Source organism: Lissotriton helveticus, chromosome 7 (genome assembly GCF_964261635.1).
Source record: "Lissotriton helveticus chromosome 7, aLisHel1.1, whole genome shotgun sequence".
NCBI lineage: Eukaryota > Metazoa > Chordata > Amphibia > Caudata > Salamandridae > Lissotriton > Lissotriton helveticus.
Genome location: NC_136068.1, coordinates 1513896230 through 1513914423, shown reverse-complemented (window position 1 = coordinate 1513914423; position 18194 = coordinate 1513896230). Strand labels below are relative to the sequence as shown.

At 45.4% G+C, this 18194-nt stretch overlaps 1 protein-coding gene across 8 annotated transcripts in view; it reads left to right on the top strand.

Moving 5' to 3' along the window:
* Nucleotides 1–18194, top strand: part of LOC144770438 (uncharacterized) — a 776993-nt gene that overhangs the window by 597253 nt on the left and 161546 nt on the right. For 6 of the 8 annotated variants that reach the window (XM_078654952.1, XM_078654949.1, XM_078654950.1 and 3 more), the window contains 2 exons: nucleotides 11774–11926; nucleotides 12139–12240. The exons of the other annotated variants lie outside the window; for them this stretch is intronic. In XM_078654952.1, coding sequence (XP_078511078.1) covers nucleotides 11774–11926; nucleotides 12139–12240 — 255 coding nt within the window. The remainder of the gene's footprint in view (nucleotides 1–11773; nucleotides 11927–12138; nucleotides 12241–18194) is intronic. 8 annotated transcript variants of the gene reach the window in all.

Below are 18194 nucleotides of genomic sequence, written 5' to 3'. Positions count from 1 at the left end.
AACACGGAACTGGTACAAACTAGACGATGCCAAACTAAAGGACGCACTGAATTGGACCTTAGCTCCCAGATCCCTGTCCATGGACCCGGACTTAGAATACAAAGCACTGTCTTATCGGGTGATGCTAGCTATGGACAATGTTATCCCTGCACGGAAGGTAAGGATAATGCATAGTACAGAAGGGGCACCTTGATACACACAAGAACTCAGAGGGGAAAAACAAGCTCTTCGTCAATCTGACCGAATATGGCGGAAATCCTTCGCTCTAGAGTCCAATGAGATATATAAAACAAAATTGGCTCTCTATAAAGCCTCCATTATTAAAACAAAGTCCGCACACTATGAAGCCAGGATTAACGAGGCTAGAGATACGCGGAAAGAGACCTTCATTGTACTCAGGGAGCTGAGTCGGCTGACCGAACAAAGGCTGGTCATCAATCAAGCCGACTGTGATAAAATACAGGATTTCTTCCTAACTATGGTCGAAGATATCATCTCTATTATCAAAAATACGCATATTATCCCCTGCCACCTGTCAGCGGAGGAAGACACCTCTGTCATACAGGGTATTTCTCTCTCCGGGTTCCCTGTGCTTGAACTACAGGACTTAGCTCATATCATAGCTAAAGTGAAATCTGGGTCACCCGAGGACCCATGTCCCCCGAAGTTTTCAAAACGATTATCCCCTTCGTTGAGGCTGAGGTTTTGTCTGCACTGAATCTCTCCTTGACAACAGGAACGGTACCTCAGAGATTCAAGGAAGCTATAGTGATCCCACTGTTGAAGAAAGCAGGGGCAGATATTAGGAACCTGAAAAACGTTTGTTCTATATTCCAGCTCCCGTTCCCGGCCAAAGTGCTTGAACAACATGTATTTAGAGCTCTCTCGTCTTATGTTGAACAACACTGACTGTTACATAATCGACAAGCGGAGTTCAGGGCTCATAACAGCACTGTTAGTGATGCTCTCAGTACTGCGACTAGCAGCCGATAAGAAGACTCCTTCAGCGTTAATCTTACTGGATCTCTCAGCCGCCTTTGATACGGTTAACCATGAGCAGCTACTTGCCCTTATCCGGCGGCTGGGAGTCACAGGGACAGTCCTCCAGTGGATCACTTCCTTCTTGGAGAATAGCTCCAAGAAGGTCCAACTAAGAGACCACATGTCCAGGCCGGGGAATCTGTGCTAGGGGGTCCCGCAGGGTTCGTCGCTGTCCCCCTTGCTTTTCAACATCTACCTTCAACCTCTGATTGAGGCTTTGGCAAAAGCAGACCGTCAGGTGTTCAACCACGCGGATGACACTCAGCTAATAGTGCGTATTGACAACTCCCTGGATTCACAACGCAATGTCCAGAATATTCTGCGGTACACCAAGAACTGGATGACTTCTAACTCCTTGAAGTTGAACAAAGACAAAACCGAAGTCTTGGTTCTCTCCTCTGGAATTTCCGCCTGGTCCAGCCTTTTCTAGCCTCAAGAGCTGGGCACTACCCCTACACCCTTGCCAGCTGTGAAGAGTCTGGGCATCAGGATGGACACTGGACTGACTCTAAAGACCCAGGTGTCTGCTGTAGTGGGTAGCTGCTTCGGACTGATGCGACAACTCCGGAAACTCTCAATCTTGTTGTCCCCCGCTACCATGCAGGCGGCGGTGACTGCATTCATTTTATCTCACCTTTATTATAGCAATGCAGTCGATATTGGTCTCCCGGGTAAACTCTTGGGGAAACTCCAAGTGGTCATGAATGAAGCAGCGAGGCTAATCTACAAACTGCCTTGAAGAGCGCATGCCACCCCCTTGTTGCATCAGTTGCGCTGGTTACTTATCAGGCAAAGGGTAATCTTCAAGGGTCTGTGCATTGCACATAAATCCCTGTTTGGTGAATCTCCCAAATTTATCAAAGATCGCCTGAAGCCCTACGAGCCCGGCCGTCACCTTCGCTCATCACAGGCCAGCCTCCTTGCTTCCCCTCGCTTCAACAGGGCCACTTTTGGAGGCTGGGGCTTTTCAGTATCCATCCCTCAGATCTGGAACAAGCTACCGATGGTATGCGTATGGCTCACTGGTTAGAGGCGGCAGACCCTGATGCAGAGGTCTGGCCCGAGACCAGGGTTCAATTCCTGACGCGGCAGGGTATCGGGCTCAATGTCCGCAGACTCGACAATTCTCGCATTGGTGCCTACTCTAATCATGGGTCCCACTCTGCAACTCTGGGCAATAGCTTGCTTAATCTCCACAACGGCCCCGGTGGCGCTGGGATGCCTGGTTTCACCTTGGGGGTGCCCAGTAGGGGGCATCTCACAGGGAAAACCAGGAAGGGTTCCACAGCCGTATACAGCGCCAGGAGGGCGGCAGTGCGCTTTACAAGTAAACCCACATTTACAAACTAGATTGCTTTCGTTCCAGAGGAGACTCAAGACAATGCTGTTCACTGAAGCGTTTGGCCATTCTTATGCTATCTCATGTTGAGCTCAGTGGCGCAAAAGAATTTTGGACTGTCTGATCCTTGTTGCTGCACTTAGAGACCTTTGGTGATTAGCGCTTTATAAATACAACTTAACATTAACATTAACATAAGACAGTCCCCATGTTAACCTATCGGAGAGATAGACCCTGCAGTAGTGAATAACGTATTCAAGAGTATTTCACTACAGGCACAGGTAACACTTAAAAGTACAGGTCATACTTTTTAAATACACTCTTCTCTGCCCTTGGGGCTGCTTAAGGCCTAACTTAGGGGAGACTTACATGTATTAACAAGCATTTACAATGCAACGGTTTCGCCTTTGCAAAATTTAGAGCTATTGGGATTGTAAATGACAACATTTGTATTTATGTGTTGGTTTTGAAAACAGATAAATAAATGGCATTGTCATTTACAATGCCAATAGCTTAATCTCTCGCAAATGCAACACCCACACACCCACAGAGAGGCCCCCCACACAGAGTCCCCCCACACACACCCACACAGAGCCCCCCACACACACACTCACACAGAGCCCCCACACACCCACACAGAGCCCCCCACATAGCTACCCACCGAGCCCCCCACACAGAGCCCCCCCACACCCACATAGAGCCCCCCACACACCCACACAGAGCCCCCCACACACCCACACAGAGCCCCCAACACACCCACACAGAGCCCCCCACACACCCACACAGAGCCCCCACACACACCCACACAGAGTCCCCCCACACACCCACACAGAGCCCCCCACACACACCCACACAGAGCCCCCCCCACACACCCACACAGAGCCCCCCACACACTGTGCGCCTCGTCCGGCTACATGTTGTCGTGTGTACCCCTTGCCCCTGGGTTGCCCACTTTCGGCCTCTCTTGCCCAGGGAGGTTCATTGGGGGCAGGCAAATTACACATAACATATCCATAATATATTACCAATGTGCACGTCAGCACAACCGTTTGCAGTATATCACACCTGCCAAGTGTCCCCGTGCTTTTAGGTTGAAATTGTTAGCCAGAGGCTAGTTACGACAGGGTTCACTTGAGCTTTGGCTCGCTCACAGGGGGGAGTTCTGGGGGTGTTAACTGCTCGTAATGTAGCACCGTTCTGTAACATGCATGGGAAAAGTCTGCATTGAGGGAAGGTGGCTCAGCATTTTATCCTTCCATTGATGATAAAACATGTGCCAGTGAGCTAGCTAGTACCACCGATCTCCTGACTCCACCTCTAAGTTCGAGCTGATTCCTGACTCCCACAAGCATCTATTGCCAGACTGCCCTGGGAAAGCCCAGAACTGACCCCAAACGGGACGAACAACAACAGACGCACCAACTGGGGGTCAGACAGTGAGAGATGCCGGACTGAGGGCAGCATGGGGTTAATTTACTGCCCTCCCCGGGAAAAGTCTGCATTGAGGGAAGGTGGCTCAGCACGGACAGCGGGATGGGGGGACGGGCACACGGACAGCGGGAGGGAGGACAGGCACACGGACAGCGGGAGGGGGGACGGGCTCACGGACAGCGGGAGGGGGACGGGCTCACAGACAGCAGGAGGGGGTGGGTTAACGGGCACACGGACAGCGGGAGGGGGGCGGGTTAACGGGCACACGGACAGCGTGAGGGGGGGCGGGTTAACGGGCACACGGACAGCGGGAGGGGGGCAGGTTAACGGGCACACGGACAGCGGGAGGGGGGCGGGTTAACGAGCACACGGACAGCGGGAGGGGGGGCGGGAACGGGCTTACAGACAGCGGGAGGTGGGGCGGGAACGGGATAAATAAAAGTATTAAAATATGCCGCTTACCTGCTAGCAGATCAAGGAAAGTGAAATTGCGCAGCCCACCCCTGCAAAGCACACGTTGGAAATGAAACAAACATGCCGAGACAAAAAAAACAAACGCCCACCGCCTGCATGACTCACGAAAATGGGTGGAGAGGGAAAAAATAGTCGGAACGCCCACGAATTGCCTCGCACAATGACGGACGCCTCTCTCTTCCAATGGCTAGCCTCCATTTATGGAGCTAGCCAATGGAAGACAGAGGCGGGACAAAGCCACATACTATTCTCAAAAGATTTCGTCTGCGCGACCGCTGCTGCGCAGCGGATTGCCAGGCGAAACCTAAAAAGGAGGGGTTGGGCCTGGCAAGAGGGTTAACTTGCAAGGTCGAAATGGCAGTTTAAACTGCACACACAGGCTGTGCAGTGGCAGGTCTGAGCCATGTTTAGAGGGCTACTGAGGTGGGCGGCACAAGCTGCAGGCCCACAAGTAGCATATCATTTACAAGCCCTGGGCACATGTAGTGCACTTTACTATATATAAATTAAATAAGCCAATTGTGGATAAGCCACTGTTTAGAGTACAGAGCACATGTACTTTAGCACTCTTTTGCAGTGGTAAAGTGCCCAAAATCCTAAATCCAGCAACAGTGAAGTTAGCAATATAGGAGGTCAGAAGGCAAAAAGTCAGGGGGGCCACACCAAGGATGCCAGGTCAAACATCAAGCAAATACAAAGAGCTTTAGTCTTCTTCTAGAAATTGCTATTTGGAAACTTTTATCTGAAAGAGACTGTTAGTTATAGATTCCTTACCATAAAATTTCCCCCAGATGTCCGACTGGATCGGGAGGTATTTTTTTTGCAGCACCCCTGTACATCAGTAGGTGGTGTCTGTCTTCAGCATCGTGGCCGTCGGGATGACATCGCGGTGCCTACTTAGACGCGTCCCTGCACGCTGACATCAGTTCTTTCTTTTTCTGCAGCAGCGTAGCACAGATACAGAGAGAGCTACCCCTTAGCCTATTTTGGGCTAACTTTTTGTGACTTTTTGTCGACATCTTTTCTGAGTCCTTCGACTCCTGGTTCGCGAGGCATGTTCCTACATCAGACCTGCTTCAAACCTTGTTGCGCCTGTCACAAGGTCATGACTGTGAGGGGCCCGCACCTCGTGTGATTGTGGTGTTTGGAGCGTAACCACGATCCAAAGTCATGCTCTGACTGCTGGGCCATGGCGCTGAAGATGCTGCGGAAGCGGTCCCTAAAGTTGTAGGAAACCCTGCGGTCGGCTCTGCGTTGCTCCCGGGCTTGTTTGAGAGGAAGGTCTCGAGGCTGCTCGCATAGCCTCCACTCATCGTCGCACTTCAAGTCGTTTAGGTCTTCGGATAAGTTCAAACACAAGAAGAAGGCGAATAAGCACCGGAGCTCTTCGCCTTCTTTCTGTCGGTTAGCCGATGTGACACAGTACTTGGAGCGTCCTCGTTCTAAAGCACCCTCTCTGGCCCCTACTCCTGCAACAGCTCTGCGCCTTCCTCCTTTTCTGGGATGCTGAGTGTCTCATGCCCAACTCAAGACCTTTTACGAGGCTGTACTCCTCGTTTTTGGGCAGCCTGACTCCGCCAGCACATCTTTGAGCACCGTGGAGACAGTAGGGGGCCATGGGTCTTTGATGCCAGCGGTTCGGACGGTTCCCCGTGAATCCAGACCTGGATCCTGATCGACACCGGTGGATCTTGCTCAACCTTTTTAGGTGCCGATCCTGACTCCAGTGCCCCTGGGTGTGTCCCCAGTCTGACGTCGACCCCAGCCTCATCCCCGACTTGGACATGGAGCCGGTCCAATGTCGGTCGACGTCGGCTCCGACGCCAGAGGGTATGTTTGTTCTCCTGTTCATCCCTGGTGTTTCCCTATCCACCAGATGGTGGTGATGAGGACTTGGAGGGGTGAGGAACCCTTTAGCTGACCAGCTGGAATAACTGGACTGGCGAGAGGACCTGGGTGACACCAGTGGTCTGGGCATTTCTCCTGACACTGGGTTGCTTTTGCCCCCTACCAAGGCTACAGAAGGAAGGAGCTTCCTATGCTGTGGTGGTGAGAAGGGTGTCCGACGCCATGGGCCTCGACTCCTTTCGGTGGCAGTCATGATTACCCTCCTGATGGAGTTGCTTCAGCCTGCAACTTCCTCATCTCAACCCCTATTGCCCTTCAATGAAGCCCTCTCTGACGTACTTCTGGGCTCTTGGTCCAAGCCCAGCACAGGGGCTCCTGTGGATAGGGCGATTGCCCACCACCACGCCCGGCTACTGTCAACCCAGTGTTCTTGATCCAGCACCCAGGCAGTCGTCTCCCACCTCCAGACTATGGCGGACCTCCTGCATTTGCTGGGGTTCACTATCAACGTGATCCACAAAGATCATCTGGAATTTAAGTGTAAGGTACTCAAGCTTCTCCACTCCTTCTTATCTGACATACCTCAGGCAGAGGTAGAAGATTCTTCTAGTTTCAAATCATTTTCTCGCCCCTGTTGGATTTTCCAGGGTTCTTCCCTTAGCCCCCCACTTCTAGATTTATGTATGTCTCCTCTGGCTACTGTCACTCGTTCTTTCGGACTTTCGGTCTTTTTGTATGTGGATAACACACAGAGTATTGTTAACATAATGAATGACAACCAGTCAACAGTTGGCAAATTTAGAGACTGCAAGTGGGTAAGCGCGCAGATGAGAGTTAACTGCCTTAAATTGAATGGAGAAGAATAGACAGATGTTCTTTTGTACCGATCAGACTCATCCCTCTGGTCCAACATGTGGTAGCCAGATGCCCTAGGAGCTCTACCACTGCCTGCTAGTTTGGCAAGAAATCTGGGCATTCACTTCCTTCTGCTCTGCATGCTAATAAGGTCATATCTACCTGTTTTAACATCCTTTGCTTACTGAAGAAAAATGTCCCTTTTGTTCTCATTTCATCTCACAAAACAATGGTATTAGCTTTTATCTTTTCAAGATTAGATTACTGTAATGCCCTGTTTTGACGCCTTAATCGGGCAATGCTGAACAGACTTCAAGGGGCCCAGCTTGTGGCAGCTGCTTGATTCTTGACTGGGCTTGTCATCAGTCAGTAACTAAAGAAATATAAGCTGCGTTGGCTTCCAGTTTGCACTATGGCCATATTTTAGGCTCTGTGTCTGGTTCACAAGGTGATAAATAATTTATGTCCTAGTTTCATTGCAATTTTTTTTTATTCTACACTTCACAGTGCAAATTGAGATCTAGCCATAAGAAAGATCTGATGGTTCCAACCATTAAACATAGTTGGTGGGGCGATAGATCGTCTTCTTATCTCTCAATCAAAGTTTGGAATTCTCTTCCCTTGAACATTAAGCGCATAGAACATCACACCACCTTTAGGAAACGTGATAAAACCTGCTTGAGCTTTCAGGAAACGGAAAGATGCTTTTTGGTACAAGTGTTTTATATATTTTTTTATTATTCATTCATTAATTCACTAAGGGCCAGATGAATGACGATTGCATTTTGCGACTTGCAAATTGCATCGGTTTGCGACTCGCAATTTGCGAGTAGCAAAATGTAATGCACACCAGTGTCTCAGACACTGTTTGCAACTCCCAATGGGGTCGCAAACTGCATGCCTCATCAATATTCAAGAGGCAAGCACAATTTGCGACCCCATTGGGAATGACTTGTACTCCCAGGGAGGGTTGCCTGCTGTGGTCAGCAGACCACCATGTCTGGGACTGGTTTTTAAATAGAGAAGATATTTCTTTTAAGTGCAGCCCATTTTGCTTAAAGGAAAACTGGATGCATTTAAAAAACCAAAATGAAACTTTTCAGTTTGATTCTTTAAGGACAGGCAGTGGTCCCTGGAACAACTGCCTGTTCCTAAAAAATATTTACGTACACACTCACAAAGGGGAAAGGGTCCCCTGGGGAACCCTTCTCATTTGCGAGTGGTTTACCACCTACTTGAAGTAGGTATTAAACTGCAAGTTTAAATAGAGCAGGTTTTTTTTAATGCAGACCATTTTCCTTAAAGGAAAACGGGATGCATTTAAAAAACAACAATTAAACTTTTCGGTTTGATTTTTTAAAGCCAGGCAGTGGTCCCTGGGACCACTGCCTGCTCTTAAAAAAATATTTACGCATACACTCACAAAGGGGAAAGGGTCCCCTGGGGATCCCTTCTCATTTGCGAGTGGTTTACCACCTACTTGAAGTAGGTATTAAACTGCAAGTTTAAATAGAGCAGGTTTTTTTTTAATGCAGCCCATTTTCCTTAAAGGAAAACGGGATGCATTTAAAAAACAACAATTAAACTTTTCGGTTTGATTTTTTAAAGCCAGGCAGTGGTCCCTGGGACCACTGCCTGCTCTTAAAAAAATATGTACGCACACACTCACAAAGGGGAAAGGGTCCCCTGGGGATCCCTTCTAATTTGTGAGTGGTTTACCACCTACTTGAAGTAGGTATTAAACTGCAAGTGTTTTGCAACTACAAATGAGGTTGCAAAACAACAGTACATGGCATGGTAACTCGCTATTAGGAAGGGATGCCCCTGGAACCTTTTTTGTGGTCGAAAATAGGCTGATCTCCCGTTTGCGGCCGCAAAAAAGGAAGGTACATCTGGCCATTTGAGACAAGCAAAAAGAAATACTGAAAGTGATCATATTGATTTTTTTCCTAATTTAACAAACTAAATGATTACTTATTTAATTAGTTATTTATTAATATATAAATTCCAAAGAGTTTTTATAACTCAATTGGTAAAACGAAGGTTTAATTTTCAAGCGTGTGTAGGTACTTCAGTATTTATATTTATTATTTATTGCAAAGACTTGTTTGTAAACTAATGTCTGTGCATTCAATAGTAATCAAAGTGTTTATTTTATTCATATTATATCAATTGTATATGTTTTTATTTGGTTAACTAGATGATTATGACTGTGTCTGAAGTACCGGCTTTGGATATTTGGGGAACTAATATTATTTCTTCATACTTATTTTGATATATTTAGTCTGAGTACATTTTTGTCCGTAATGCACGGAATCAGAGCTTAATTTGTGCCAGTGGTTTCCGGTGATCAGCACCGCCACTTTATTGACAACACCTGCTCTTATGACAGCCTGCCACATGGCAGTGCTGTTTGTCGTATTTTGTTAGGAGCACAACAGCTGCTGTTTAATAATTAAATATAGAATAAAATGACTCTTACCCATCACCCAAAGCTATATATGAATAGCTTGGGCTACATGTAATATAATTTGAATGTATATTGAAAGTCGAAATTGTCACGCTTGTATGAGTGTGATTGTTGGTCGTGACAGTACTATCATTTGGCCGCGCTAGTGGGAGCAATGGGTGGTGCAAGCTCCAGTGGCCTTTTTACAAGGGCCCTGGCACTTCTTTTTTTCACAAGTTAAGCACTGCTTGCTAGGATATCAAAGATCTCACTTAGACGTATCTTCGACAAGCTATAGGTTGCAAACTTGTTATTCCACACACATCACTATATCCTTTCATAGTTGAAAGGGAAGGTGTGGGCTATGCATATTAATCAAAACGCATATCTTTAAGAATTGATGTTCATGTTTACCTATCACCTAACCATGTATTTTTCTCTGTACCAATCTGAAAAGGACAGTTTGCTTTTGATCTTTGGGTAATGAATTTTATGCACCCGCGTAGCTAGGGGGGTGGGTGGGGGAGGGGGGGCGTCTGCCCCAGGCGGCACCTTCTTTGAGGCGGCCGCGGACGCACGGGCTGGCCGGCACTCTCACTGACTGACTGGAGGAGGCACGGCCGAGGCCCATTCCGGCCGCTGAGGCCTGTTCAAACAGTATTCTTTACATGCTGCGCATTGCACTATGAGTTGTTTTATGAAATGGAGGGGTAGCTGATTTCTGGGTCCGATAAGCAAATTAATGATGGGAAATTTGAACAATGAGAAACTCTAGCTTAAAACTGCTGCTGCAAAGCACCAGGAATGTAAGGGCACTAATCAGAGGGAGACTGTGCGACACTTTAACAAGAGTACAAACCAAGCAATGACTTTCATGTAGAGAAACACATCTCAAACGTGCCTCTTTGCTGAAAAACGTATGAAAAGAAATGGTCACTAACCACCTAATTTATTATTAAGGAAACTTCTGATTCTGCAACACGACTAGACCGGATCTAGTGGCAATTGGCACCAGCTCCTTTATCAAAGATTATTCCAAGATGGCTTGCATCGTTAAAGCTCTCCTACCTGAAACCGTTTGCATAGTCTGTGGCACTTAGAGCAACCAGCATGGAGCAGCTCAATATCATAGCTCATGGGTGGGAAATCTGTGCACTTCTCCCAATGGTAAATACTGGAAAAATAACAGGAAGGGCGCCGGATCCACGAGGGTCTTTGCGGGCACGCACTGTCTGCTGGATCGAAATTAAATTGTATGAGAACAGAACACTGTGGCACATGTCACATGGAAGGCTCTTTATCTTTGGGGGGGCAGGGTTCTGAATTTACCAATCGGGCATTGGAGCAGGGAGTTCATTTAATCAGTCTGGGCTGACTGCAGCAGGCAGACTCAGGCCGTGAGCCACTGCGGGCCGCGGAAATTCACAGGTTTGCGGCCCAGCCCGCCTCTGCTGATATTTGTTGAGGCAGGGGCTGTCTTTACTCCTGTGAGTCCCAGGGGAGGGAGTGGGCTCCAATGACAGACAATCATTAATGGATGCACCACTGACCTCGATGACATCCGGATGACACAGCCGTGTCCCGGGGAATCGCAAAAATGTATTGTGCTACATTGTAGAAGTTGGGGTGAGTAAGCGCCAGCCAGCAGCCTGAGCCTCCCTTAACTCTTCTAGGATAAGCCTAGCTGCTCGTACTACGTTACCACAGGGTTGAGCAGGGGTTATCAAAGGGTGTAGCCTCCTTACTCTGAGTTAGGAAGAAGGGTCCCCACTTGGACAGTGGCCAGCCATTGCCAACTAGAGACCCCCAAAGCAGCCATAAAAGATCAACAGGAGCCACTGATGACAACTGATTCCACACCGCCACTAAATCCCACACAGCCATTTCCTTACCAAGACAAAGTCACTGGTAAGTAATCCCAGAACCTTTACCAAGCTAAATTAATTTCTCATTGGTCGTTTCTGATATACATATTTAAATTGTAAAATTCTTACGGCCTGATTTACAAAGGTGAACTTACACTTTGTGTAAGTTTACTACTTTTCGGTATTCACAAATGTAAACTTAGACTAAAACTCTAACTATACTACTTTTTGGTGTTCCCAAAGGTAAACCTAGACCAGAAGTCTAGCGTTACAAGTAGTAACTTACCTTTGTGAATACCGAATACCGAAAAGTAGCAAAGTTAGACTTTTCGTGTAAGTTTACCTTTGTGAATCCGGAAAAGTAGTACACTCACATATAAGTGTAAGTTATCATTATGAATCGGGCCCTTAATTTTCTTCTGTTTGCTTGATGTTACCTTACAAATGCAACATTTTATACCTGTTTCACAGACGAGTCTCACGACTTGAAACTTTGCCAGAAAATATCCATTTCCTCTATTCATCAACCTGCTCTTATGTATCACGATGAGCCACAGAAGAAGCTGTTTCCTGTGAAGAATATGAAATCTAATGCTCCTCCATCAAGCAGGATACTAGGCAAAGGTAGCGATACAATGTCCTCTTTGGAGTCATCACTACCAAGTGTGTGCAGTGCACAGCGAATACTTGCAGTGGGTGTACTGTTTGTGTGGGCTACAGAGCAGCCGGCATTAGTGATCACAGGAAGAGGCTGCACCATTCTTTTATGTGCAGCATTCATAGAAGACTAGAGTATTTTTGATCTTTGTAACACTATATTTATTATTGCTCACTAGGGGGTCCTTCCAAAATAGATCAGGAAAAAATGTTGATGACTCCTGCCGCTACCGAGCCACTGAATCCCTCAGAGTGGCTGTTTTCTAAGAACAACTCCATGGGTAAGTAATTTTGGGCCTTTAAAAAGTGCATTAACCATCCTGTTGACAGACAAGGAAATATAACAAAAACATTGTGTTTTTCTTCTGTTTGCAGAATGTGGCACTAACAGATTTTCTCTGGGTTCGATAGGCGAGTCCAAAGATTCTCAGCCCAGTCACAGAGCTTCTGTTTGTGTTTCTTCTTTCGACAAACCTACCATTCAGGTCCTTGAGGGGCCAAGGATGATACAGTTTCTTGAAACGCCTCCAATATCCAGTTCTCCCCTACTAATTAAGATGTCACCCATGGGAATTTTAGAGGTATCTTTGTGCCTCATTTTTTAGTTTGCCCTCCTAAAGTGGGGCTCAAAGACTACCTCAAAAGGGATTCATCTTCGTGTTTTTTTCACACATTGAGTATTATTCATACAGATATCAGACTAGTTTAAGGAAGTGCCCCATTGGCCCCAACCTGCACACCCCTTTAAACACCCTTAATTCTAGTATTAGAGAAAACTCTGAACCTTGCCTCCACAGAGGCAAGGTTCAGAGTTGGAGTTGGAGGAAGAAAGAATGAAGACTGAAGAGCTGTGCTGACCCAGGAAGGAGAAGAGAACACCAACTTTGGCCCCAGTCCTATCTGCCTGTCCCATCTACAACTTGCCTAGAGCAAGAACACTGGCAAACCCCACAGCCAGCTACCATCAGAGCCCAGACAACCTGCCCTGTAAGCAGCTTACAGATTCTGTCTCCTGTGAGCACCGTATTTGTTCAAATAAAGACAGCCAGAATCCGGATTCCAGCGACTTCGCAATTCTGCACCACTCTGCAACCGACGCACACGGCCCGAGTTCAAGTGGCCCAACACCACGAGGAGATCTCCCCAGTGACAGGTGATCCCCGACCTCCCTCAAGCCTCAAGAGAATACCTGCAGCCTCAATCTGAAGGGGCCCCCGACCGTGACCAGAGCTGGTGCCAAATGACACCCCTGCAACCAATGCCCCTTGGCCTTGGGTGGCCAAACCAATGCTGTCCAGGCATTCCCCAAGATCCCAAATTACCTCTCCAGCTGGTGGTCACCTTCAGGAAGTCTTCATGCCTGAACCTGCAGCAACTTTGCCGATCCAAAGGTCTCCATTAGGAAGCACAGGGTCCCCGACATCTTCTTGGCTAGCTGCACCCGGCCGCCCCGGTGCCATCGGTGGTGAAGCTCCTGTAATAATTGTTGGCCCCTGCAATGCTGACCTTAACCCCAGAATATTTGCTTCCACACCCGAGTGGCCTGCCTGCTCCTGAGCAGTCCCTAACTGATGGTCCCCTTAGCCCCTTTGGCTAACGTTGGGCCCCTGCATCTGCACCCAGCCGCCCAAGTGCCGCTGGTGGTGCAACTCGAGTGCCAATTCAAGACCCTGGGGAACCTTGGTCCTAATCCCCAAAACTACCACTCATAAGTTGTGCACTTACCTGAGAGACCATTCACATTTTTACTCAAAATTGGAACCCATTTTATGAGATTTTGGGCCTAAAATGTTCTCTGTTGAACTGATGTTTGTATGGAGAAGAAATAACTAAACAACAAAGTGTAAAAAGGTCTTACCTACTGTGCATTGTAAGATCCTTAGGTGTGGTATCTAGGCATACCACCCCCAGGACTCAATGTAATCTGAAAGTAATCAAAAAGCATCCTAAAATTAATTACTGTGTAATTCAAACTGCTTTTTAAAGTGATACCAATCTGTAACAATTGCAAATCCATTTAATTTAATTACCATTGAAAGTAAATTTTAACCCGCCTGTACCAAGTCCTGCTTGGTTCTGGAATTTAAATACAAGTATACTTTTTTTTTATACTTACCAATTGGTCTTGACTCTGTCTCTGAGTGTGTGTGTAATCAGTCCTTGAGAGAGTGAGTACAATAAATGCTTAACATAACCCTCTGGATAAGCCTAACTCCTTACTCACAGTACCACAATGAGAGCTGTTAGTACTTTCCTAATTTAGCCTCTGCTATACCTGTGGGGACTACCTGGACTCTGTGTACACTATACCTTACTTTGATATAGTATATACAGATCCAGCTTCCTACAATGATGTCAGGCCCAAGGTGTAAGCTGAAGAAAGTAATCAGTGCTTATCAAAGCACAGTTTACCTTCTGCTCGTACAGTTGTGGCTGGTGATCTTTGAAAATGATGATCATAGTGCTTGTCCTTAATTATTGCAAGTGAGTGAAGTGAGTGACTCGGCTCTGTTAAGCAGAGGATTCTAGGTGATTCTCCGACAAGTACATTTTTAACAAAATGGGGTCAAACATTTGAAAGCATAATTTGTAGATTAACCATAGGCCCTGAGATGGCACTCAATAAATATTACAGTCCTCTTATGGTATCACTAGCTAATGAAACAAATTATGAGATGCGTTGTCTCCTGAGAAATCAGCGTCGCCACTTTGGACTCCTTTCAATAATCGCTTTTTGGTAGTGTATATTCAAACGACAAGTAGTCGTAAATTGTATTGCAAAATTCATTTATTTCGATTTGTTATCAAATCATGTTATCTTTGTGTTAAGAAGCCACACATATCCATAGGAATCAAAATTCAAATGTTTCCATTGTCTAAATCCCCCAATGAAATCTTATGCTCCCCAGGAGCAGGTCCTTTTTTTTCCAAAACGTGATATAGGTACCTCCATATTTAAAAAAAAATACCTCAATAATAAAATAGACAGCATTTGATCTTGGGTGCACTCCATACTGTATAGTATCTGCCCAATTATGTCATTTATTTTATACCATATCCCAGTGCCATCTACCTGGCTGACCTTTATGTTTAAAAGTGCCTCTATTATGTCAGGATAAGCATTTCAACATGGTTAACTGCGTCCTGCATGCCAAGTTTATTTTTCCTTATGCCAAGAATTACCTCAAAATTTCCAGCACAAGTGGTTTGCTATTGGTTTTCTCTTCCCAAGTATTTCCTCCAGAATCCCAGTGGCAGCATTTTACCATGGGTGCCCCCATGACACAGATCCCCTTTGCAGTTTGACAACATCAGCATTTTGTCATGGATGTCCCATTTTTCAAGTATTAACTCTAGTATGCCAGTAGCAGCATTTTGCCATGGGTGCCTTTGTAAGCCTAGATTTACTTTTAGTATGCCACAGTCAACTGCAGACTGGCACTTAGAAAGCCATTTTATTGCTGATGCTCAGTTGCATCCTCTCACTCACACTCATTCTCCCTCACTCACATTCATTCGCACTCTTTCACACTCATTCATTCCCATTCCGTATCTTGCATTCATTCTTACCTTCACTCACTCAGTCTCTCTCATTTGTAATCACTTTCACTCAGATTTAATCATGATTTTTCACTTATTTGCACTCACTCCTACTTTCATTCACTCGTTCATTTATTCTCTTTCTGAATCACTCATTCTCACACAGAGTAACTGTCACTCTCTCTCACTCACACTCATACTCCCACGCTTTAACAATTCCTCATGTTGCCAGCCAAGGTTTAGTTCCACCTCTATGTGCCCTATTTTATTATCATGCTAACAGAGCAAAATAGATTATACACTGTTAGTTGTGTAAAAAATAGTCAGAAAACAAGGCGGGTAGAGTCCTGACGCCCAGAAGGGAAAGCCGCCTTTGGTTTTGCTGTGCCCCTGTGTTCTTGGCATTGATTTTGCGATATCTGAAACCAGGGGTTGCATAGGCAGGGCCAGGGGTCACCAGAGGCAAGCCGAAGGTTGCACCTGGAAACCTGGTGAACCCTAAATAACATCCATGTAACATATAGCAACAATGGAAAGCAGAGATCAGCTTTAACGGTCTGGAAAGATGTACCACAAGAAAGATAAAGCATGTTAATGACTTTATCGAAGTGCTTTCAGACCTTTCTGTTCACTAAATTATTTTTAGTGGTCCCATATGTATGTGTACCCAATTGTGCTCTATTACAATCGTTTGTTTAGTAACTAACAGAAGCCTAGGGACAATTGGATTTGTGGGTGTTACCATAAAAATGAAATGATAATGATACTTCTGGCATTATCAATGCTTGTTGTATGGTTTCTATGTGCTTTGAATTAAGTTGGTTTACAAGAACTAAAGTGATTTTCGTTGGACTTCACAAACTGGTCATGAGAAGACAAAAAAGTACTGATCTCGGTTGTTCTTAACTAGCAACGTAGCCACTAGTGGACTTCTCTCGAAAAATAACTTTTCTCACAAGCATAGTTAATAACATGTGTTAATGTGGTTATGGTGTCAATGAATGTTTAAAAAAAACTATTTATTGAGCATTAGGTACGGAGCTGATTAGACCCTAAGAGAAATCTTGGATAGGTTCTTGGCAAAAGAATACTAAACTTATGCTACACCACACTTACTTGTTCCCTCGTACTAGACTTAGGTTAGGTACATCGGGGTAGGCGTATTTTAGAAGCACCAGTTGAGTACTTTTAGTCTTTATTTATTTATGTATGTATTTTATGGCTTAGAAACCATACCATGCTTTTACAGTATTATTTTATAATACTCTTTTTGCTGTACGCATTATACTTTACAGCTAGTATTACGATTGTAGCAGTTCATTTCTTCTCCATGAGAAAGAAGACTGTTCAATGAATACTTTTTATTGAAAACGCCTGTCTCTCTATTTCTCTGCACCTCTGGTGAAACAAAGCATGCACGAATGACTGAGTAAAATATCTATCTATTGTTTCCACGACTCTGGAGATACGTTTTATCTTGGGGAAACAAAGTTATCATGTTTATGCTGTTGTCAGAAACTAATCCCTTCTTGTGAACTCAAGAACGTTTCTAGTGACCTCTGAGCTAGCTGGCACTCACAATTAAGTCTAATATATTCGATAGAGACCTAGTAGACATAAGTCATCTATAGGGTATATTATTCCAATGCGCAGAGCCTATTAGGAATATAGGAACTACACTACATGGCGCCCAATGTTTGGTAAGGCACTAATTTACCGCTAGATACTAGAGTAACTCAGTCGTACTTTTCACAGAGACCCCTTTTTCCCGTAAAATACTCCAATAGACGTCTGGAGTGGTTTAAAGGATAAAATCCGCCATAACTGAGTAGGACAAAAAATCCTATATATTAGTTTATTGGTTTTGTTCAACGTTGAAAGATACAGTGTTCCAAAATATTGTGCACCTTATCTTTGTTTCCCTGAAACTTGCCCTTTAAACTTTGAGTCAACAAAATGGACGATGAGGATAATCCCGGGGCCAGTGGAGCTGCAAGAATTGCAGCCCAACCAGGTTTAGACGTTACAGGTTTCTAACAAGACGATGCAGATGCTATAATCATCCCGGAAAATGTAAGGAAAACAATAGCTATAAAGCTTATAGCAAATGGCCTATCATCAAGAGGTGGTAGGGTGATATTTGTCATAGAGGCACATGAATATCGGCAGACAGAGGTATTGTATTCATGGATTATCTTCCCAGAAGCAAATCCAACAGCACATGTGTTCCACTTTTACAAGATAGAGGAACCTCCAGCGGAATACATTCCTTTTGAGGACATTGAAATTCCGCTAACTTACCAAGAGCATCAGCTCTGGTTTAAAGGCGTCCTACAACATCAAAATCACATTACCAGGCTCGGTCCACTAGGTAGACCAAGAGCAACATGGCCAATACTAGCTAGCTATACACCACATCTTGACATTGAAAGAACGACAGATATAGAACTGTTAGCTCAGCTAAAACAATTAATCAAAATACATAGACAATTGGTTTAATATGTCTTGCGGACTCTAACAGTCCATCCGACTATCAGAATCCCACAGCAAACCCTTCATCAAGGGAACACAAACAAAATTACACCAAAGACTGTACAATCAGTCATTGGTAAATAACCCACAAAAAGGGAACAAATTCTAATCTGGTTAGCTCAAAAAACTACTCAAATCGAGGCAGTATTTCCCGATAGTACAC